At 44.2% G+C, this 23598-nt stretch overlaps 1 protein-coding gene across 4 annotated transcripts in view; it reads left to right on the forward strand.

Moving 5' to 3' along the window:
• Positions 1 to 19742, forward strand: part of LOC138638833 (fucolectin-4-like) — a 44576-nt gene extending 24834 nt beyond the window's left edge. For 2 of the 4 annotated variants that reach the window (XM_069728482.1, XM_069728483.1), the window contains exons 2-4: positions 6673 to 6868; positions 18596 to 18881; positions 19301 to 19742. In XM_069728482.1, coding sequence (XP_069584583.1) covers positions 6685 to 6868; positions 18596 to 18881; positions 19301 to 19466 — 636 coding nt within the window. In that variant the 5' untranslated portion in view covers positions 6673 to 6684 and the 3' untranslated portion in view covers positions 19467 to 19742. The remainder of the gene's footprint in view (positions 1 to 6672; positions 6869 to 18595; positions 18882 to 19300) is intronic. The other 2 variants (XM_069728485.1, XM_069728486.1) reach the window with 2 other exon arrangements.
• The last annotated feature ends 3856 nt before the right edge of the window (positions 19743 to 23598 follow it).

Below are 23598 nucleotides of genomic sequence, written 5' to 3' on the forward strand. Positions count from 1 at the left end.
TGTGCCCGACTCTCCGGGTTTATCTGAGCCAGCGGGTATCCTCAAGGAAGGAGTCATTGTGTCTGCCATCTCCCCTGATTTGCGGCGAGTGCTGCAAAATTTCAGGCGAATAAACCTGATCGTTGTCCAGCAGAGAAACTGTTCGTCCTTGATAGGTGGACTAATAAACTTATCTCTGAACTTCATTGTTCGGTGTTGGCTGGTCATCCTGGAATCTTTGGTACCAGAGAGTTAGTGGCTAGATCCTTCTAGTGGCCATCTCTGTCACGGGATGTACGTACTTTTGTGCAGTCCTGTGGGATTTGTGCTAGGGCTAAGCCCTGCTGTTCTCGTGCCAGTGGGTTGCTTTTGCCCTTGCCGGTCCAAAAGAGGCCTTGGACACATATTTCGATGGATTTCATTTCTGACCTTCCCGTTTCTCAAAAGATGTCAGTCATTTGGGTGGTCTGTGATCGCTTTTCTAAAATGGTCCATCTGGTGCCCTTGGCTAAATTGCCTTCCTCCTCTGATTTGGTACCTTTGTTCTTTCAGCATGTGGTTCGGTTGCATGGCATTCCTGAGAATATTGTTTCTGACAGAGGTTCCCAGTTTGTTTCAAGGTTTTGGCGAGCCTTTTGTGGTAGGATGGGCATTGACCTATCCTTTTCCTCGGCTTTCCATCCTCAGACTAATGGCCAGACCGAACGAACCAATCAGACCTTGGAAACATATCTGAGATGTTTTGTTTCTGCAGACCAGGATGATTGGGTGTCCTTTTTGCCGTTGGCTGAGTTCGCCCTTAATAATCGGGCCAGCTCGGCTACCTTGGTTTCTCCATTTTTTTGCAATTCTGGGTTCCATCCTCGTTTCTCTTCAGGACAGGTTGAGTCTTCGGACTGTCCTGGTGTGGATTCTGTGGTGGATAGGTTGCAGCAGATCTGGACTCAGGTAGTGGACAATTTGATCTTGTCCCAGGAGAAAGCTCAACTTTTCGCTAATCGCAGACGCCGTGTGGGTCCCCGACTTCGTGTTGGGGATCTGGTTTGGTTATCTTCTCGTCATATTCCTATGAAGGTTTCCTCTCCTAAATTTAAACCTCGTTTTATTGGTCCGTATAGGATTTCTGAGGTTCTCAATCCTGTGTCTTTTCGTTTGACCCTCCCAGACTCCTTTTCCATACATAATGTATTCCATAGGTCGTTGTTGCGGAGATACGTGGCACCTATGGTTCCATCTGTTGAGCCTCCTGCCCCGGTTTTGGTGGAGGGGGAATTGGAGTATATTGTGGAGAAGATTTTGGATTCTCGTGTTTCTAGACGGAAACTCCAGTATCTGGTTAAATGGAAGGGTTATGCTCAGGAAGATAATTCCTGGGTTTTTGCCTCTGATGTTCATGCTTCCGATCTTGTTCGTGCCTTTCATGCGGCTCATCCTGGTCGGCCTGGGGGCTCTGGTGAGGGTTCGGTGACCCCTCCTCAAGGGGGGGGGTACTGTTGTGAATTCTGTGGCTGAATTCACTCCTGTGGTCACAAGTGGTACTGCAGCTACTGAGCTTCCTCCCTCAGGTGTTCTGGTGAGCTCGTTAACTGCTTCATTACTTAACTCCGCCTGATGCTGCTATCCTTGCTCCTTGTCAATGTTTCAGTGTAGGATCTGAGCTTCTCCTGATTGTTCCTGTGACCTGCTGCTCTGTATAGCTAAGTGCTTTTGCTTTTTTGTTGCTTTTTTTCTGTCCAGCTTGTCTTTTGTTTTGCTGGAAGCTCTGAGATGCAAAGGGTGTACCGCCGTGCCGTTAGTTCGGCACGGTGGGTTTTTTTTGCCCCCTTTGCGTGGTTTTGCTTTAGGGTTTTTTGTAGACTGCAAAGTTCGCTTTACTGTCCTCGCTCTGTCCTAGAATATCGGGCCCCACTTTGCTGAATCTATTTCATCCCTACGTTTTGTCTTTTCATCTTACTCACAGTCATTATATGTGGGGGGCTGCCTTTTCCTTTGGGGAATTTCTCTGGGGCAAGTCAGGCCTATTTTTCTATCTTCAGGCTAGCTAGTTTCTTAGGCTGTGCCGAGTTGCCTAGGTAGTTGTTAGGCGCAATCCACAGCCGCTTTTAGTTGTGTTTAGGATAGGATCAGGTGTGCAGTCTACAGAGTTTCCACGTCTCAGATCTCGTTCTTGTATTTTTGGGTATTTGTCAGATCACTGTGTGCGCTCTGATCGCTAAGCACACTGTGTTTCTGGATTGCCTTCATAACAACTGTCATTAGCAAACATAACAGGGCTCCCTGCGGGCTTCCCTGAGACCCCCGCAGCAACGCGATGTGATCGTGTTGCTCCGGGGGTCTCTTACCTCCTCCCTGCAGCAAGTCCCGGATCCAAGATGGCCGCGGATCCGGGTCCTGCAGGTAGGGAGGTGGCTTACCAAGTGCCTGCTCAGAGCAGGCACTTGGTAACGCTGCAGCGCTGTTTGACAGATCTGTATTGTCCCCCCCTGGGACAAAGTAAAAAAGTTAAAAAAAAATTGTACAAGTGTGTAAAAAAAAAAAAAAAATCCTAAATAATGAAAAAAAAAGAAAAAATATTATTCCCATAAATACATTTCTTTATCTAAATAAAAAAAACAAAACAATAAAAGTACACATATTTAGTATTGCCGCTTCCGTAACGAATCGACCTATAAAACTGGCCCACTAGTTAACCCCTTCAGTAAACACCGTAAGAAAAAAAAAAAAAAACGATGCAAAAAACTACGCTTTATTATCATACCGCCGAACAAAAAGTGGAATAACACGTGATCAAAAAGACAGATATAAATAACCATGGTACCGCTGAAAGTGTCACCTTGTCCCGCAAAAAACGAGCCGCCATACAGCAACATCAGCAAAAAAATTAAAAAGTTATAGTCCTCAGAATAAAGCGATGCAAAAATAATTATTTTTTATATAAAATAGTTTTTATCGTATAAAAGCGCCAAAACATAAAAAAATGATATAAATGAGGTGTCGCTGTAATCGTACTGACCCGAAGAATAAAACTGCTTTATCAATTTTACCAAACGCGGAACGGTATAAACGCCTCCCCCAAAAGAAATTCATGAATAGCTGGTTTTTGCTAATTCTGCCTCACAAAAATCGGAATAAAAAGAGATAAAAAAATTTCACATGCCCGAAAGTGTTACCAATAAAAACGTCAACTCGTCCCGCAAAAAACAAGACCTCACATGACTCTGTGGACTCAAATATGGAAAAATTATAGCTTTCAAAATGTGGTAACGCAAAAAATATTTTTTGCAATAAAAAGCGTCTTTCAGTGAGTGACGGCTGCCAATCATAAAAATCCGCTAAAAAAGCCGCTATAAAAGTAAATCAAACCCCCCTTCATTACCCCCTTAGTTAGGGAAAAATAAAAAAAATTTAAAAAATGTATTTATTTCCATTTTCCCATTAGGGTTAGGGCTAGGGTTAGGGTTAGGGTTAGGGCTAGGGTTAGGGCTAGGGTTAGGGTTAGGACTAGGGCTAGGGTTAGGGCTAGGGTTAGGGCTAGGGTTAGGGCTAGGGTTATGGTTAGGGCTAGGGTTAGGGCTAGGGTTAAGGCTACAGTTAGGGTTAAGGCTACAGTTAGGGTTAAGGCTACAGTTAGGGTTAAGTCTACAGTTAGGGATGGGGCTAAAGTTAGGGTTAGGGTTTGGATTACATTTGCGGTTGGGAATAGGGTTAGGGGTGTGTCTGGGTTAGAGGTGTGGTTAGGGTTACCGTTGGAATTAGGGTTAGGGGTGTGTTTGGATTAGGGTTTCAGTTATAATTGGGGGGTTTCCACTGTTTAGACACATCAGGGCTCTCCAAACGCGACATTGCGTCCGATCTCAATTCCAGCCAATTCTGCGTTGAAAAAGTAAAACAGTGCTCCTTCCCTTCCAAGCTCTCCCGTGTGCCCAAACAGGAGTTTACCCCAACATATGGGGTATCAGCGTACTCAGGACAAATTGGACAACAACTTTTGGGGTCCAATTTCTCCTGTTACCCTTGGGAAAATACAAAACTGGGGGCTAAAAAATAAGTTTTGTGGGAAAAAAAAGATTTTTTAATTTTCACGGCTCTGCGTTATAAACTGTAGTGAAACACTTGGGGGCTCAAAGTTCTCACAACACATCTAGATAAGTTCGTGGGGGGGGTCTAGTTTCCAATATGGGGTCACTTGTGGGGGGTTTCTACTGTTTAGGTACATTAGGGGCTCTGCAAACGCAATGTGACGCCTGCAGACCATTCCATCTAAGTCTGCATTGCAAATGGCGCTCCTTCCCTTCCGAGCCCTCCCATGCGCCCAAACGGTGGTTCTTCCCCACGCATGGGGCATCAGCGTACTCAGGACAAATTGGACAACAAATTTTGGGGTCCAATTTCTCCTGTTACCCTTGAGAAAATACAAAACTGGGGGCTAAAAAATAATTTTGGGGGGAATTTTTTTTTTTCACGGCTCTGCGTTAGAAACTGTAGTGAAACACTTGGGGGCTCAAAGTTCTCACAACACATCTAGATAAGTTCCTTTGGGGGTCTAGTTTCCAATATGGGGTCACTTGTGGGGGGTTTCTACTGTTTAGGTACATTAGGGGCTCTGCAAACGCAATGTGACGCCTGCAGACCATTCCATCTAAGTCTGTATTTCAAATGGCGCTCCTTCCCTTCCGAGCCTTCCCATGCGCCCGAACGGTGGTTCCCCCCCACATATGGGGTATCAGCGTACTCAGGACAAATTGTACAACAACTTTTTGGTTCCAATTTCTTCTCTTACCATTGGGAAAATAAAAAATTGGGGGAGAAAAGATCTTTTTTTTCACAAAAATTATTTTTTATTTTTACGGTTCTGCATTATAAACTTCTGTGAAGCACTTGGTGGGTCAAAGTGCTCACCACACATCCAGATAAGTTCCTTAGGGGGTCTACTTTCCAAAATGGTGTCACTTGTGGGGGGTTTCAATGTTTAGGCACATCAGTGGCTCTTCAAACGCAACATGGCGTCCCATCTCAATTCCTATCAATTTTGCATTGAAAGGTCAATCGGCGCTCCTTCACTTCCAAGCCCTGTCATGCGCCCAAACAGTGGTTTATCTCCACTTATGGGGTATCGGCGTACTCAGGACAAATTGTACAACAAGGTTTGGGGTCCATTTTCTCCTGTTACTCTTGGCAAAATAAAACAAATTGGAGCTGAAGTAATTTTTTTGTGAAAAAAAGTTAAATGTTCATTTTTATTTAAACATTCCAAAAATTCCTGTGAAACACCTGAAGGGTTAATAAACTTCTTGAATGTGGTTTTGAGAACCTTGAGGGGTGCAGTTTTTAGAATGGTGTCACACTTGGGTATTTTCTATCATATAGACCCCTCAAAATGACTTCAAATGAGATGTGGTCCCTAAAATAAAATGGTGTTGTAAAAATGAGAAATTGCTGGTCAACTTTTAACCCTTATAACTCCCTAACAAAAAAAAATTTTGGTTCCAAAATTGTGCTGATGTAAAGTAGACATGTGGGAAATGTTACTTATTAAGTATTTTGTGTGACATATCTCTGTGATTTAATTGCATAAAAATTCAAAATTGGAAAATTGCGAAATTTTCAAAATTTTCGCCATGTTTCCGTCTTTTTCACAAATAAACACAGGTAATATCAAAGAAATGTTACCACTATCATGAAGTACTATATGTCACGAGAAAACAAAGTCAGAATCACCGGGATCCATTGAATCGTTCCAGAGTTATAACCTCATAAAGGGACAGTGGTCAGAATTGTAAAAATTGGCCCGGTCCATAACGTGCAAACCACCCTTGGGGGTAAAGGGGTTAAAATGAGAGGGTGTGTCCAAACTTTTGGTCTGTACTGTACCTGTATTATGTTTTCTCTGAATATATATGCTCATATATAAATAGACTTATAGAGGTCTGGTTAGTTAGGACAAAAGGCTTCTTTTGTAAGAGACATGTGAAAAATGCTCGGCATAGGCAATTACTAAAGTACTGGCACAACACTGCCATTTTATTGATTAATGCATAGAAAGGGTTAATCACATTGTATTTTTCTCCCATATAACTGTTCATTCTGTTTGCATGTACCTGCGTATACTCTAACTCAGCATTATGTGCCCACGATCAGGAATGGTAGCGCTTTGGGAGCGGCGCATTTGCACTGCATTCTACATTACAAGTACAGTGGATGGATTTATAAAAATCCCATGTCAACTGTGCTTCTATTTACCGCTGCGCAAGCTTCCCCGCGGTGCTGGTTTATGAGTTGTAGCATGTCAATTTCTGTAGCGCATGTACAAAATGTCACCATTCCTGATTAAGAGGAACTTTCACAAGAAAGTGATTGCAGTGCAGAACTCTGTAGTATAATCAATTTCCTAAATCATCATTGTCAGAAGCACAGAGTTCGGGAGGTCCTTGAAGCGGGTTATCTGCAAAAATCACTAATAAACTGATTTAAGGAAAATGCAGAGTCCTACACTATTTTCGATTTCTTGTGAAAGTAGAGGTACTCTTTACTGGTGACATAATTTAGCAATTTGAAGACTTCTAGTTTTCCTTGTATGAATTTTAAGTTGGAGAAGAGTGTTCCGGCTCCGGGTGGTGGTAAGGCTCCAACAATCTATTCGATTCAAGTTCATCTTCCATTGATCCTAATGTAATTATTTTGCTTGTTTTCCAGTGTTGCGGAATAATGATGTTGTTCCTCATCTTCGTCTTCTTATGGATTTCCGTGTCCAGTGGCACAGATCACTGTGAGTTCTGTAATAACAATAAAATGATGAGTCGGGGGGACGAAAAAGACGAATTCTGGCAGAGCTTGTCTTTTGTACCATCTTCTGTTTTCTCAGGCATCTTGAAGGCAAGATCCAAGACTTGTGAGTTCAGTCCTTCACTTCTCGCTACTGTAATCAGACCGTTCATCAAAATAATGTTATAGCAAAAACCAACTGCACACACAAAGTCCCTGAGTTTCTCTTTCATAGCTACCAAAAATAGTTGTTGTTGTACGTACTTCCAACCTGCTGGCATCCCCATCAATGTCATCATTGTTGCACAAAGCTTATGTAAGCGGCAGCCAGGGCCATAGTCATGGCCCGCATAGATGTCTGCTTTAGTGCGCCCTGGCCACCAACACCAAATACACATAGTTCCACTGTCTGACTTGCCTGGCGCCCAGGGTCCTCTCTGAGTCGCAGGGAAACTTCTTCCTTCTCATTAGTGCGTAAAGAGACAGAGTCCAGTTCCAACTTTAAATGATCAACTTTATTTGATTCCGTACGCAGCATGTCCAGATCAGCTACAGCATTGACCTGGGATTCCACACAGTGCACATCCTTCACTCTCCATGTGCTCCTCCTCACATCTCTGGGTATGCTCCCGGGTCGTACCGTTACACTCGGTACCGCAGCCTGTACGGCTTAACTCAGTTGAGGAATTCCCCTGTCCGTTTCACAACAGACATATGGGCATCCACCCATGTAGAAAGCTGCCACATCTTGGAACGGCCTGCTTTTCTATCCTGCTGTGACTTCTGCAGCAGCCTTCTCCTGTAGCTTCTGGCCACTAAAGACCCTGGACGGATGGGCTCCTAGCTTATTCAACGTTGCGGAGTCACTATGCTGTTCAAGGGCTCGAAAGCTCGTCCGGACTGTTTGGGCTCCCTGGCCATTCTGGGCTGCCTGGGCTCCCTGGCCCTAATAACTAAAAGCAGGAAGATTTCTATCTTAGCCCACAGTCGGCACCTCCTATGTTAACTATTTGTCATACTAAACCAAGTGTGCTAAAATGCCCCGCTCTAGTGGGATAACTTGAGTACTGCACTCTCCCTATATACAATGGATACATAGCAGCATTAAGATATCTAACCATATATACAGAGTTCTATTGTTCTGATTGTATCAGTAAAGTTTATCATAGTGATTTGGATGTTCCACTTCCATTTTTTATCGGTTTTTTATATTTGCTGGGATTATCCCTCTTAGTTCTTGGCCTTTCTTCTTGGGTATTTTTGTTTGGTAAGATGAAGCTCAAAATATGTCCTCTGAGTCATTCAGGCGGCAGCTAGACGTTGTGAGAACCCCATCGATCAGCTCCTCATGTCTCAGCTTCCTAGACCTCTATAAGATTTCAAGGAAAGGAGATTAGAGATTGCAAAGTGACAGGTAAAGAAACGCCACAGAATGAGAATCCCATCAACATCTCCCCGAAATTCAGCTTCCAGGGTTCCTGTGAGCATGGAGATATCAGGTTTTGGGTAGGTCTCCACATGATAGGTGAAAACTCTCTGATCACTGAGAATTAGAGTGCTCGGACCCCACAGATTCTGAGAGCAGGTCTTTACTGTGCCTTTTCGAGTGGAGATGGAGTACTGTCACAACCACTCTATTCATTGCCTGATGGAGATAACCTGATGCTGTCCTCGTCTGTCTCCAGCAGTCCCATGCTACACCATTGCTCCATTCTCCTGTGGCAATGAATTAGTGGGGATCCTATAAGTGGGACCCCAAACAATCAGCAAGTAATCAAGTTACCATTTGCTGACTTAGTGCAACCCAAATAATGGGTCAAGCAAGGGTTACAGGGATGTAAGGGCTCTGCTAACGCCACCTGTCATCTGTATGAAGCAGTGAAAGACTCTTCCTTCCTCACTCCAACAATTAGGTCCTCCTGTTTTTATGTCATTCTCATCCAGTTTTACATCTACAGTACAGACCAAAAGTTTGGACACACCTTCTCATTTAAAGATTTTTCTATATTTTCATGACTATGAAAATTGTACATTCACACTGAAGGCATCAAAACTATGAATTAACACACGTGGAATTATATACTTAACAAATAAGTGTGAAACAACTGAAATTATCTCTTATATTCTAGGTTGATGCTTTGAACACTCTTGACATTCTTTTGATGAGCTTCAAGAGGTAGTCACCGGGAATGGTTTTCACTTCACAGGTGTGCCCTGTCAGGTTTAATAAGTGGGATTTCTTGCCTTATAAATGGGGTTGGGACCATCAGTTGTGTTGTGCAGAAGTCTGGTGGATACACAGCTGATAGTCCTACTGAATAGACTGTTAGAATTTGTATTATGGCAAGAAAAAAGCAGCTAAGTAAAGAAAAACGAGTGGCCATCATTACTTTAAGAAATGAAGGTCAGTTAGTCCGAAAAATTGGGAAAACTTTGAAAGTGTCCCCAAGTGCAGTGGCAAAAACCATCAAGTGCTACAAAGAAACTGGCTCACATGAGGACCGCCCCAGGAAAGGAAGACCAAGAGTCAACTCTGCTTCTGAGGATAAGTTTATCCGAGTCACCAGCCTCAGAAATCGCAGGTTAACAGCAGCTCAGATTAGAGACCAGGTCAATGCCACACAGTTCTAGCAGCAGACACATCTCTACAATAACTGTTAGGAGGAGACTTTGTGCAGCAGGCCTTCATGGTAAAATAGCTGCTAGGAAACCACTGCTAAGGACAGGTAACAAGCAGAAAAGACTTGTTTGGGCTAAAGAACACAAGGAATGGACATTAGACCAGTGGAAATCTGTGCTTTGGTCTGATGAGTCCAAATTTGAGATCTTTGGTTCCAACCACCGTGTCTTTGTGCGACGCAGAAAAGATGAATGGATGGACTCTACTGTTGTGAGTTCTGTTTTTGGGCTCCCTCTGGTGGTTACTGATGGTACTGGGTGACTTGTCTTTCCTGGGTCTCTGGGTTCCACCTGTTCCATCAGGATATGGGAGTTTCCTATTTAACCTGGCTTTGCTGGCATTTCCTCGCCGGTTATCAATGTATCCAGTGTGTCTTGTTACCTCTGCTCCCTGCTCCTAGAACCTTCTGGTCAAGCTAAGTTTGGATTTTCCTGTTTTGGTGTTTTGCTTAATTTGGTTTTTAGTCCAGCCTGCAGATATTTGATTCTTTGCTGCTGGTTGCTCTAGTGGGCTGAAATTGCTCCTCATGTACCATAAGTTGGCACATGAGTTCAAGTAATTTCAGGATGGTTTTTTGAAGGGTTTTTCGCTGACCACGCAGATCACTTTTGTATCCTCTGCTATCTAGCTTTAGTGGGCCTCATTTTGCTGAAACTGTTTTCATACTGCGTATGTGCTTTCCTCTCATTTCACCGTCATTATATGTGGGGGGCTGCTATTTCTGTGGGGTGTTTCTCTGGAGGCAAGAGAGGTCTGTGTTTCTTCTAATAGGGGAAGTTAGATCTTCGGCTGGAGCGAGACGTCTAGGATCATCGTAGGCACGTTCCCCGGCTACTTTTATTTGTGTGTTAGGTTCAGGGTCACAGTCAGCTCAGGTTCCATCGCCCTAGAGCTTGTTTGTTTCTGTGCTTGTCCTTTAGTGATCCCCTGCCATTGGGATCATGACAGTATAACCGGCCCACAAAGTGTTAATTGTATTGGCTGAAGTAGGAGGATAAGTAGTCTGAGGAAGTTTTTTTTTTTTTTTTTCCCCTCAGAGTTTGCTGCTTAGCCTTATTGCAGCCTGGCTACTTCCTCCTCCTCTTAATCTTTGAATGGCTCTGATCCCAGCTGTTTATCATGGACGTCCAGAGTTTGGCTTCCAGCCTGAATAATCTTGCCGCTAAGGTTCAAAATATACAGGATTTTGTTGTACATGCTCCTATGTCTGAACCTAGAATTCTTGTCCCAGAGTTTTTTTCTGGAGATAGATTTCGTTTTCTGAATTTTAGGAACAATTGCAAGTTGTTTCTTTCTTTGAAATCTCGCTCCTCTGGAGACCCTGCTCAGCAAGTCAAGATAATTATATCTTTCCTGCGGGGTGACCCTCAGGATTGGGCATTTGCATTGGCACCAGGGGACCCTGCGTTGCTTAATGCGGATGCGTTTTTTCTGGCATTGGGTTTGCTCTATGAGGAACCTAACCAAGAGATTCAGGCTGAAAAAGCTTTGTTGGCCCTCTCTCAGGGGCAAGATGAAGCAGAAATTTATTGTCAAAAATTTCGGAAGTGGTCGGTGCTTACTCAGTGGAATGAGTGCGCCCTGGCTGCAAAGTTCAGAGATGGCCTTTCTGAGGCCATTAAAGATGTTATGGTGGGGTTCCCTGCGCCTACTGGTCTGAATGAGTCTATGACTATGGCTATTCAGATTGATCGGCGTTTACGGGAGCGCAAACCTGTGCATCATTTGGCGGTGTCATCTGAACCGTCACCTGAGATAATGCAATGTGATAGAATTCAGTCCAGAAGTGAACGGCAAAATTATAGGCGGAAAAAAAGGTTGTGCTTTTATTGTGGTGATTCAGCTCATGTTATATCAGCATGCTCTAAACGCACAAAAAAGGTTGATAAGTCTGTTGCCATTAGTACTTTACAGTCTAAGTTCATTCTGTCTGTGACTCTGATTTGTTCATTATCATCCATTTCCGTCGATGCCTATGTGGATTCAGGCGCTGCCCTGAGTCTTATGGATTGGTCATTTGCCAATCGCTGTGGGTTTAGTCTGGAGCCTCTGGAAGTCCCTATTCCTTTGAAGGGAATTGACTCTACACCTTTGGCTATGAATAAACCTCAGTACTGGACACAAGTGACCATGCGTATGACTCCTGTTCATCAGGAGGTGATTCGCTTCCTGGTACTGTATAATTTGCATGATGTCCTAGTGCTTGGTCTGCCATGGTTACAAACTCATAATCCAGTCCTTGACTGGAAATCAATGTCTGTGTTAAGCTGGGGTTGTCAGGGGGTTCATGATGATGCACCTCCGATTTCTATCGCTTCATCTACTCCTTCTGAGATTCCTGTGTTTTTGTCTGACTATCGGGATGTTTTTGAGGAGCCTAAGCTCAGTTCGCTTCCTCCTCATAGGGATTGCGATTGTGCTATAAATTTAATTCCAGGCAGTAAATTTCCTAAAGGTCGTTTGTTCAATCTGTCAGTGCCAGAGCATACTGCTATGCGGGATTATGTTAAGGAGTCCTTGGAAAAGGGACATATCCGTCCATCTTTGTCCCCTTTGGGAGCAGGTTTTTTTTTCGTGGCCAAAAAAGATGGTTCCTTGAGGCCTTGTATAGATTATCGTCTTTTGAATAAGATTACCGTAAAATATCAGTATCCTTTGCCATTGTTGACTGATTTGTTTGCTCGCATTAAGGGGGCTAAATGGTTCACTAAGATTGATCTTCGGGGTGCGTATAATCTCATACGAATAAAGCAAGGTGATGAGTGGAAAACCGCATTTAATACGCCTGAGGGCCATTTTGAGTATTTGGTAATGCCTTTTGGACTTTCTAATGCTCCTTCAGTCTTCCAGTCCTTTATGCACGATATTTTCCGTGAATATCTGGATAAATTTATGATTGTGTATTTGGATGATATTTTGGTTTTTTCTGATGACTGGGAGTCTCATGTTCAGCAGGTCAGGAAGGTGTTTCAGGTCCTGCGGGCCAATTCCTTGTTTGTAAAAGGCTCAAAGTGTCTCTTTGGAGTCCAGAAGATTTCTTTCTTGGGGTATATTTTTTCCCCTTCTACTATTGAGATGGATCCCGTCAAGGTTCAGGCTATTTGTGACTGGACGCAGCCTACATCTCTTAAGAGTCTACAGAAGTTCTTGGGCTTTGCTAATTTCTATCGTCGTTTTATAACTAATTTTTCTAGTGTTGTTAAGCCTTTGACGGATTTGACTAAGAAGGGTGCTGATGTTGCTAATTGGTCTCCTGCGGCTGTGGAGGCCTTTCAGGAACTTAAGCGCCGGTTTTCTTCTGCTCCTGTGTTGCGTCAGCCTGATGTTTCGCTCCCTTTTCAGGTTGAGGTTGATGCTTCCGATATTGGTGCGGGGGCGGTTTTGTCACAGAGAAGCTCCGATGGCTCAGTGATGAAGCCATGCGCGTTTTTTTCTAGAAAGTTTTCGCCGGCTGAGCGGAATTATGATGTTGGTAATCGGGAACTTTTGGCCATGAAGTGGGCATTTGAAGAGTGGCGTCATTGGCTAGAGGGTGCTAGACATCGTGTGGTGGTTTTGACTGATCACAAAAATTTGATTTACCTTGAGTCTGCCAGGCGTCTGAATCCTAGACAGGCTCGTTGGTCACTGTTTTTCTCTCGTTTCAATTTTGTGGTTTCATACCTGCCAGGTTCAAAGAATGTGAAGGCGGATGCTCTTTCTAGGAGTTTTGTGCCTGACTCCCTTGGAAATTCTGAGCCCTCTGGTATCCTTAGGGATGGGGTGATTTTGTCTGCTGTCTCTCCAGACTTGCGACGTGCTTTGCAGGAGTTTCAGGCGGGTAAACCTGATCGTTGTCCGCCTGAGAGACTGTTTGTTCCGGATAATTGGACCAGTAGAGTCCTCTCCGAGGTCCATTCTTCTGCGTTGGCAGGTCATCCTGGAATATTTGGTACTAGAGACTTGGTGGCCAGGTCTTTTTGGTGGCCTTCATTGTCGAGGGATGTGCGTTCTTTTGTGCAGTCTTGTGAGGTTTGTGCTCGGGCTAAGCCTTGCTGTTCTCGGGCCAGTGGATTGTTGTCACCTTTGCCTATCCCGAAGAGGCCTTGGACGCACATTTCCATGGACTTTATTTCGGATCTCCCTGTCTCTCAAAAAATGTCCGTCATCTGGGTTGTGTGTGATCGCTTTTCTAAAATGGTTCATCTGGTACCCTTGCCTAAGTTGCCTTCCTCCTCCGAGTTGGTCCCTCTGTTTTTTCAGAATGTGGTTCGTTTGCATGGGATTCCTGAGAACATCGTTTCTGACAGGGGATCCCAGTTTGTGTCTAGATTTTGGCGGACGTTCTGTGCTAAGATGGGCATTGATTTGTCCTTTTCGTCTGCATTCCATCCTCAGACGAATGGCCAGACTGAACGAACTAATCAGACCTTGGAAACTTATTTAAGGTGTTTTGTTTCTGCTGATCAGGATGACTGGGTTACCTTTTTGCCGCTGGCCGAGTTTGCCCTTAATAATCGGGCTAGTTCTGCTACCTTGGTTTCTCCTTTCTTTTGTAATTCGGGGTTTCATCCTCGTTTTTCCTCTGGTCAGGTGGAACCTTCTGATTGTCCTGGAGTGGACATGGTGGTGGATAGGTTGCATCGGATTTGGAGTCATGTGGTGGACAATTTGAAGTTGTCCCAGGAGAAGGCTCAGCAGTTTGCTAATCGCCGTCGCCGCGTGGGTCCTCGACTTCTTGTTGGGGACTTGGTGTGGTTGTCTTCTCGTTTTGTTCCTATGAAGGTCTCTTCTCCTAAGTTCAAGCCTCGGTTCATCGGTCCCTATAGGATCTTGGAAATTCTTAACCCTGTGTCGTTTCGTTTGGATCTCCCGGCATCGTTTGCTATTCATAATGTGTTCCATCGGTCGTTGTTGCGGAAGTATGAGGTACCTGTTGTTCCTTCGCTTGAGCCTCCTGCTCCAGTGCTGGTGGAGGGAGAATTGGAGTATGTTGTGGAGAAGATCTTGGATTCTCGTGTTTCCAGACGGAAACTCCAGTATTTGGTCAAGTGGAAGGGTTATGGTCAGGAGGATAATTCTTGGGTGGTTGCCTCGGATGTTCATGCTGATGATTTGGTTCGCGCTTTTCATAGGGCTCATCCTGGTCGCCCTGGTGGTTCTCGTGAGGGTTCGGTGACCCCTCCTCAAGGGGGGGGTACTGTTGTGAGTTCTGTTTTTGGGCGAGACGTCTAGGATCATCGTAGGCACGTTCCCCGGCTACTTTTATTTGTGTGTTAGGTTCAGGGTCGCGGTCAGCTCAGGTTCCATCGCCCTAGAGCTTGTTTGTATCTGTGCTTGTCCTTTAGTGATCCCCTGAAATTGGGATCATGACACTCTACATGCCTGGTTCCCACCGTGAAGCATGGAGGAGGAGGTGTGATGGTGTGGGGGTGCTTTGCTGGTGACACTGTTGGGGATTTATTCAAAATTGAAGGCATACTGAACCAGAATGGCTACCACAGCATCTTGCAGCGGCATGCTATTCCATCCGGTTTGCGTTTAGTTGGAACATCATTTATTTTTCAACAGGACAATGACCCCAAACACACCTCCAGGCTGTGTAAGGGCTATTTGACCAAGAAGGAGAGTGATGGAACCAGGGATTCAAGCTTCAGGAGGCTAATTTGCATATTCCAGGTGCCTTCTGGGAGAAGCGAAGTCTCCCTAAGCTAGAAGATCGTTGGGTACAGCCGGGACCAGCTGCTTCGAAAGCATCACCAAACCAAATTTTTGCCTGTAGGACATTATTGCAAGAGAGCTTGGCTGAGTAGATTACACAAGAAGGAAAACACACAGCAAGTCAGCAGGATCTAGGAGCAACATGGCAGATGTGACAACCTACATGGTGAGCTGCAGCATGTGCTACATGTTCACAGACCGACCAGAAGAAGAATCAAATTTCACCTGTCAGAAGTGTAGACTAGTGGCCCTTTTAGAAGAAAAGGTGCAGGGTCTGGAAGAAAGAATAGCAACTTTGAAACTCATCAAAGAGAATGAAGACTTTCTAGACAGAACAGAAGCATCTCTACTGGTCACAGAAGGTGAAAAAAGTGTCAGAGAACCTCCAAAAGCAGATGAGTGGAAGCATGTGACCAAAAGAAGCAAGAAGACCATGGAGAAATCACCAACCACACAACTGAAGAACCGATATCAAATCTTTGTAGAGGATGAAGATGGCACACCTAAGAATGAAGCAATACCAGCAAGCAAAAAAGAAAAGGGCACACAGCAACAAGTGACAGCAAAAAGTACAGCCAAGAAGCAACGAAGAGTGGTGGTGGTGGGAGACTCACTACTGAGAGGCACCGAAGCAGCCATCTGCAGACCGGACATAACTGCAAGAGAAGTATGCTGCCTTCCAGGTGCGATGATCAAGGATGTGACCGATAGGATACCAAAGCTCTTCAGCTCCAAGGACGTCCACCCATTTCTTCTGATACATGTTGGCACCAATGACACGGCAAGGAAGGACCTACCGACAATCTGCAAGGACTTTGAAGAGTTGGGGAAGAAAGTAAAGGAACTGGATGCACAGGTAGTTTTTTCTTCTATCCTTCCAGTAGACGGGCATGGCACCAGGAGATGGAACAGGATCCTTGATGCAAACAACTGGCTAAGACGATGGTGCAGACAACAAGGATTTGGATTCCTGGACCACGGTGTGAATTACTGGTATGATGGACTCCTCGCCAGAGACGGACTACACCTCAACAAACCTGGGAAACACACATTCGCCAGAAGACTCGCTACACTCATCAGGAGGGCGTTAAACTAGAAGAAGAGGGGACGGGAAGAAAAACATTAGACTCGAACAAAGACGACCCAGGAAAACATACTCAGAAGGGAGGTAAGAACATTTCTAAAACAATCCACAGTGAGGAGATTGGAACAAAACATAGTAACATAGGTAACAAAGTTACCTGTAGATATTTCTGCTTCTAGTTCTTCCATCTTGTTTGTCAGGCTTCTGGCGTTTGCGAGCATGCAGTTTAGAGGATTTTGTTTAGAGGAAATGCTAGGTGAAATCCCAAGAAACAATGAAAACCCTATATTAAGGGTCACCAATCTAACCCAAGAAGAGGTGCAAAACCGGCTAAATAAGATTAAAATAGATAAATCTCCGGGTCCGGATGGCATACACCCACGAGTACTAAGAGAACTAAGTAATGTAATAGATAAACCATTATTTCTTATTTTTAGGGACTCTATAGCGACAGGGTCTGTTCCGCAGGACTGGCGCATAGCAAATGTGGTGCCAATATTCAAAAAGGGCTCTAAAAGTGAACCTGGAAATTATAGGCCAGGAAGTCTAACCTCTATTGTTGGTAAAATATTTGAAGGGTTTCTGAGGGATGTTATTCTGGATTATCTCAATGAGAATAACTGTTTAACTCCATATCAGCATGGGTTTATGAGAAATCGCTCCTGTCAAACCAATCTAATCAGTTTTTATGAAGAGGTAAGCTATAGACTGGACCACGGTGAGTCATTGGACGTGGTATATCTCGATTTTTCCAAAGCGTTTGATACCGTGCCGCACAAGAGGTTGGTACACAAAATGAGAATGCTTGGTCTGGGGGAAAATGTGTGTAAATGGGTTAGTAACTGGCTTAGTGATAGAAAGCAGAGGGTGGTTATAAATGGTATAGTCTCTAACTGGGTCGCTGTGACCAGTGGGGTACCGCAGGGGTCAGTATTGGGACCTGTTCTCTTCAACATATTCATTAATGATCTGGTAGAAGGTTTACACAGTAAAATATCGATATTTGCAGATGATACAAAACTATGTAAAGCAGTTAATACAAGAGAAGATAGTATTCTGCTACAGATGGATCTGGATAAGTTGGAAACTTGGGCTGAAAGGTGGCAGATGAGGTTTAACAATGATAAATGTAAGGTTATACACATGGGAAGAGGGAATCAATATCACCATTACACACTGAACGGGAAACCACTGTGTAAATCTGACAGGGAGAAGGACTTGGGGATCCTAGTTAATGATAAACTTACCTGGAGCAGCCAGTGCCAGGCAGCAGCTGCCAAGGCAAACAGGATCATGGGGTGCATTAAAAGAGGTCTGGATACACATGATGAGAGCATTATACTGCCTCTGTACAAATCCCTAGTTAGACCGCACATGGAGTACTGTGTCCAGTTTTGGGCACCGGTGCTCATGAAGGATATAATGGAACTAGAGAGAGTACAAAGGAGGGCAACAAAATTAATAAAGGGGATGGGAGAACTACAATACCCAGATAGATTAGCGAAATTAGGATTATTTAGTCTAGAAAAAAGACGACTGAGGGGCGATCTAATAACCATGTATAAGTATATAAGGGGACAATACAAATATCTCGCTGAGGATCTGTTTATACCAAGGAAGGTGACGGGCACAAGGGGGCATTCTTTGCATCTGGAGGAGAGAAGGTTTTTCCACCAACATAGAAGAGGATTCTTTACTGTTAGGGCAGTGAGAATCTGGAATTGCTTGCCTGAGGAGGTGGTGATGGCGAACTCAGTCGAGGGGTTCAAGAGAGGCCTGGATGTCTTCCTGGAGCAGAACAATATTGTATCATACAATTATTAGGTTCTGTAGAAGGACGTAGATCTGGGTATTTATTATGATGGAATATAGGCTGAACTGGATGGACAAATGTCTTTTTTCGGCCTTACTATGTTACTATGTTACAATGGGGTGCTACACCAGATGATCTGGCCTCCACACTCACCAGACCTGAACCCAATCCAGATGGTTTGGGTTGAGCTGGACCGCAGAGTGAAGGCAAAAGGGCCAACAAGTGCTAAGAATCTCGGGGAAGTCCTTCAAGATTGTTTGAAGACCATTTCCGGTGACTACCTCTTGAAGCTCATCAAGAGAATGCCAAGAGTGTGCAAAGCAGTTATCAAAGCAAAAGGTGGCTACTTTGAAGAACCTAGAATATAAGACAGAATTTCAGTTGTTTCACACTTTTTTGTTACGTATATAATTCCACATGTGTTAATTCATAGTTTTGATGCCTTCAGTGTGAATGTACAATTTTCATAGTCATGAAAATACAGAAAAATCTTAAAATGAGGTGTGTCCAAACTTTTGGTCTGTACTGTACATCAGTTGCTCAGTTTATTTATTTATTTTTTTTCATTGAATTACAGTGCAGAATGTGGCCCTTCGGGGACGGTCAACACAGTCTACAAATTTTGAAATCCTAAGTGCCTCCATTAATGCCATTGATGGAAATGTGGATTCTCTCTACCACCACGGATCTTGCTTTTCTACTAAATCTGAGCCGTCACCTTGGTGGAGAGTGGATCTATTGGAAGCATACAGAATATCACACATAACAATCACCATCCGAGGCGACTGCTGTCCGGAAATGATAAGTGGAGCCGAAATTCTTATTGGAGACTCGTTGGCTAATAATGGGAATAACAACCCCAGGTAAGCAATCTACAGAGGACAGCAAGATATATATTTAAGGTAGCATAAAGCCTTCCAAATTGTGTAGTAATCTCATTGTCTAGTTACACACAGAAGGTGAGGAATTGGTACTGGCACTTCCTTAGCCTCTCTTTCCAGCATGCAACGCTCCTCATTGTTCAGTGGTATGCTGGTCTGATCTGAATCACCTCCTCTTTTAAGGACCAGGAAGGATCTGTCTTGATGTCACTGATCAGACTGATTGGACTTGACAACAGGCAGTAAATTGCAAGCTAGACAGAAGGGAGACACCTGGTGTTCATCACTGTGGAACAGTTTTTCAAGCAGAAAATGGCATATTTGCAGAAGCAATTACTTGAAATGGTTTGAAAAAAGAAACTGACCTGGATGTCTGTGTAATAATCTGTGTTTCTCCATAGATGTGTGACAATTACAACAATCCCGCTGGCCGCTAGTCAGACCTTCCAATGTGAAGGCATGATAGGGCGATACGTGAACATCATAAGACCTGGAATTACGGGATTTCTGAGCTTCTGTGAGGTTGAGGTTTTCGCAACTCCTGTTAATTATCGCTGTTATACATAATGAAGAAGAACAAGACCGCTCTGTCCAGTATCGGCAGAGAAACGGCGTAAAATAGCCTTCCCGAGAGACACTATGACCTGATTGAAAATGTCTTCTCTTTTCTGAATCAGTGCACCCTTCTGATATGTTGGTTTGCTATTAATATCATATACAGGATTTGTTAGGACAAATCTTTTGATAATTTTGCACCATGGTTTATCTGACAAAGGTAATGTGAGACCCAAGCATTACTTGGGTTTATTTTGAATTGCTTAACAATTAAAATGATCTATCGGAGTGTGGGGTTTTTATTTTCTACATTTATCCTCATGTCATAAATTTTGGCCATTCTGATCCTTCATACACGCAACAGTACATGTTATGAGTTCTTCATCACATTTTCACGTAATGGAGTGGGATTTATAGCCACAGCTTGGGACTGTGACCATTGAGGAGAAACGCCAGCAAGAGTGGTGTGGCCACATGTGGTGCCCATATATTGGGGATTTCTCATGAACTTATAGGCACTGCTCAGCTTATGCTGTGTTATAAAGTTTTCCTCTGCTGCGGGTCTTCACTTTTACAGGGATCAGGCAGATGTGTAAAGGTGGAGAAGTTGTCCTGACACCCTCTCTGCAGATTTAATGCTTTGCAATGACAAGTTTCATGCTTGTAATTGTACATACTGTATGCAGCAGCACTTTAGTTAGTATAGGCCAGGGCTAACAGAAGCCAGCCCAAGTTGGGAGGAGTTACATGGGCACACGGGAAGCTAGTTCCTGTTTTTGAGGCAGTTAGGAAGGACATAGTGAAGAAATAGGACGTTTTATTGTTTAGAAGGCCACAAGTTGGAGAGTGTGTGCAGAGGCAGAAGAATTGAAGGGTTAATACGTTCAAGAACAAGTCCTAATGTAAATTATCCTTTATAGGGTGCAGAGATAGAGGCAACGATTGCAAGAAGATTTCTTTCATTATCAGTGAGTACCTGGTGTAGCAAAGACAGATCTGAGGGAGGTGCAATTCCTCTAGACAGCTAGAAGGAGTGGGCTACAAAAAGGCGATGTGGAAACTAGTCCCGAGTTACCGAGGTTAGTAGAAGCTGCTCACACTGCTGTCCACTCTATCCGATCAAATACTGGAGATACCAGAGGTGCCTAGGATAGAAGAGGCTGCTCACACTGCTGTCTACCCTGAATATCTGACCTAATCCTGGAGATACCAGAGGTGCTGAGGTAAGAAAAGGCAGGTGACACTGCTGTCCATCATGTCTATCTGATTTAATACTGGAGATACCAGGGGTGCCTAGGATAGAAGAGGCTGCTCACACTGCTGTCAACCCTGAATATCTGATCTAATACTGGAGATACCAGGGGTGCTGAGGTAAGAAGAGGCAGGTGACACTGCTGTCCATCATGTCTATCTGATCTAATACTGGAGATACCAGGGGTGCTGAGGTAAGAAGAGGCTGCTCACATTGCTGTCTACCCTGAATATCTGACCTAATCCTGGAGATACCAGGGGTGCTGAGGTAAGAAGAGGCTGCTCACACTGCTGTCTACCCTGAATATCTGACCTAATCCTGGAGATACCAGGGGTGCTGAGGTAAGAAGAGGCTGCTCACACTGCTGTCCATCCTGTCGATCTGATCTATTACTGGAGATACTAAAGGTGTTGAGGTAAGAAGAAGCTGCTCACTCTGCTGTCCACCCTGTTTGATCTAATAATGGAGATACCAGAGGTGCTGGGGTAAGAAGAGGCTGCTCACTCTTCTGTCCACCCTGTTTGATCTAATACTGGAGATACCAGGGGTGCTGAGGTAAAAAGAGGCTGTTCACTCTGCAGTCCACCCTGTTTGATCTAATACTGGAGATACCAAAAGTGGTGAGGTGAGAAGTGGTTGCTCACTCTGCTGTCCACCCTGTTTAATCTAATAATGGTGATACCAGAGGTGCTGGGGTAAGAAGAGGCTGCTCACTCTTTTGTCCACCCTGTTTGATCTAATACTGGAGATACCAGGGGTGCTGAGGTAAAAAGAGGCTGTTCACTCTGCAGTCCACCCTGTTTGATCTAATACTGGAGATACCAAAAGTGGTGAGGTGAGAAGCGGTTGCTCACTCTGCTGTCCACCCTGTTTAATCTAATAATAGAGATACTAGAGGTGATGAGGTAAGAAATGGCTGCTCACACTGCAGTACACCCTGTCTATCTGATCTAATACTGGAGATACCAGAGGTGCTGAGGTAAAAAGAGGCTGCTTACTCTGCTGTCTATGCTGTTTGATCTAATAATGGAAATAGCAGAGGTGCTTAGTTAAAAAGAGGCTGCTCACTCTGCTGTCCACCCTGCTTGATTTAATAATGGTAATGCCAGAGGTGCTGAGGTAAGAAGAGGCTGCTCACACTGCTTCACACACTGTCCATCTTGTCTATTAATGGAGATACCAGAGGTGCTGAGGTAAGAAGAGGCTGCTCACACTGCTGTCCTATCTGTATATCTTATCTAATACTGGAGATACCAGGGGTGCAGAGGTAAGAAGGTTTTACTTTCCACATATGTATCTATAGATTTTTAACCTAATAAAAAGTATTAAAACACAGCACAGCAATCAAATATGTTTCTCATTTATCATTCTTTATTTTTTTCTTACTTTTTCCTTTCCCCTGATTTTTGGGTCATTTATACACCCATGTTTAGTTATTAATGTCAAATATGATTCATCTATGAAATCCATTCTGGAATGCTCAATGTTCTCCTGTTAGTTTGTTTCTCCTTTGCTACTTGAGGATTCTCGCTGGAAGGGGATGTAACTACAGACTATAAAATACTCTCCTGTTGAACCTGTGTAAGATACCCTGAAAAAGGCAAAAGGAGCTTCCCCGAAACGCATTGGTTGGTTTTTTGGTCTCCACGGAACTCTGTATCTTTGTGACATCATACATCTTTTCAGCCCCAACAGTCAAATGGTTGGATCTCTGTAAATTGAGCAAGAGCGGTAGACATGGCCAAGTGGCTGTCCGGTTTTGCTCTGGTTCTTTACAGGAAAACAGTGTCCCAGTCACAGTGTGCTGTCAGGTGTGAGGTGCATAACACTCACTTGTAGGCCACAGGCCTTCTCTGTCTCCAGGCCTTCAACTTCAGGAGCCACTGCACACAATTTAGGGGACACCAAGTTCTTTACAATAAGCAAATGTTCGAGTTCATCAAGTTGTAACACGTGGGGTAGGGTACAACACTTTATATTCCATACTTATCACAACAGATGTTCAGCCCTACCATTTGTCCTTGAGCATCCCTTCGCCCACTGGCTCTGTTAGGCCAAGGGATCTCCCTTCACATTCGGCAGTGCACCCGGGATCCATTACCTTCCGTCTTGGCAGGTCCCTTTCCATCTTCCCCTGTATGCCAAAGGTAAAATGTGCCCGGCAGCCGCTATACCAGACTTTGGGCTCCTGCCGGCTACAGCCAATCTAGTTTGGTATCCGCTTCCAGTTTGACTGTTTCTGGACTCGAAGCTCTGCACTGCTTCTGGACTCTTTTCTAGTGACTGCCAAACCTAGTATGAACTGTGTCTTAGGGTATGTTCACACGTTCCTGATTTCCATCCTTTTTTTTTTCAGGACTGAAACCGCAGCTCTTGGCAGAAAACGCAGGTCCTTTTTTGGTGCTTTTTTGATGCGTTTTTTGATGCGTTTTTTGATGCGTTTTTTGATGCAGTTTTCTAGCCAGAGCCTGTGTGTTTTCTAGGAAGTTTTTTAGGGTTAAAATGGATGAAAATACCCTAACCCTACCCCTAACCCTACCCCTAACCCTACCCCTAACCCTAACCCTACCCCTAACCCTACCCCTAACCCTACCCCTAACCCTACCCCTACCCCTAACCCTACCCCTAACCCTAACCCTATTCTAACATTAGTGGAAAAAAAAAAATCTTTATTGTCCCTACCTATGGGGGTGACAAAGGGGGGGGTCATTTACTATTTTTTTTTTATTTTGATCACTGAGATAGGTTATATCTCAGTGATCAAAATGCACTTTGTAACGAATCTGCCGGCCGGCAGATTCGGCGGGCGCACTGCGCATGCGCCCGCCATTTTGCAAGATGGCGGCGCCCAGGGAGAAGACGGCCGGACAGACAACGGGACCGGGTAAGTAT

This window comes from Ranitomeya imitator, chromosome 5, assembly GCF_032444005.1.
Source record: "Ranitomeya imitator isolate aRanImi1 chromosome 5, aRanImi1.pri, whole genome shotgun sequence".
NCBI lineage: Eukaryota > Metazoa > Chordata > Amphibia > Anura > Dendrobatidae > Ranitomeya > Ranitomeya imitator.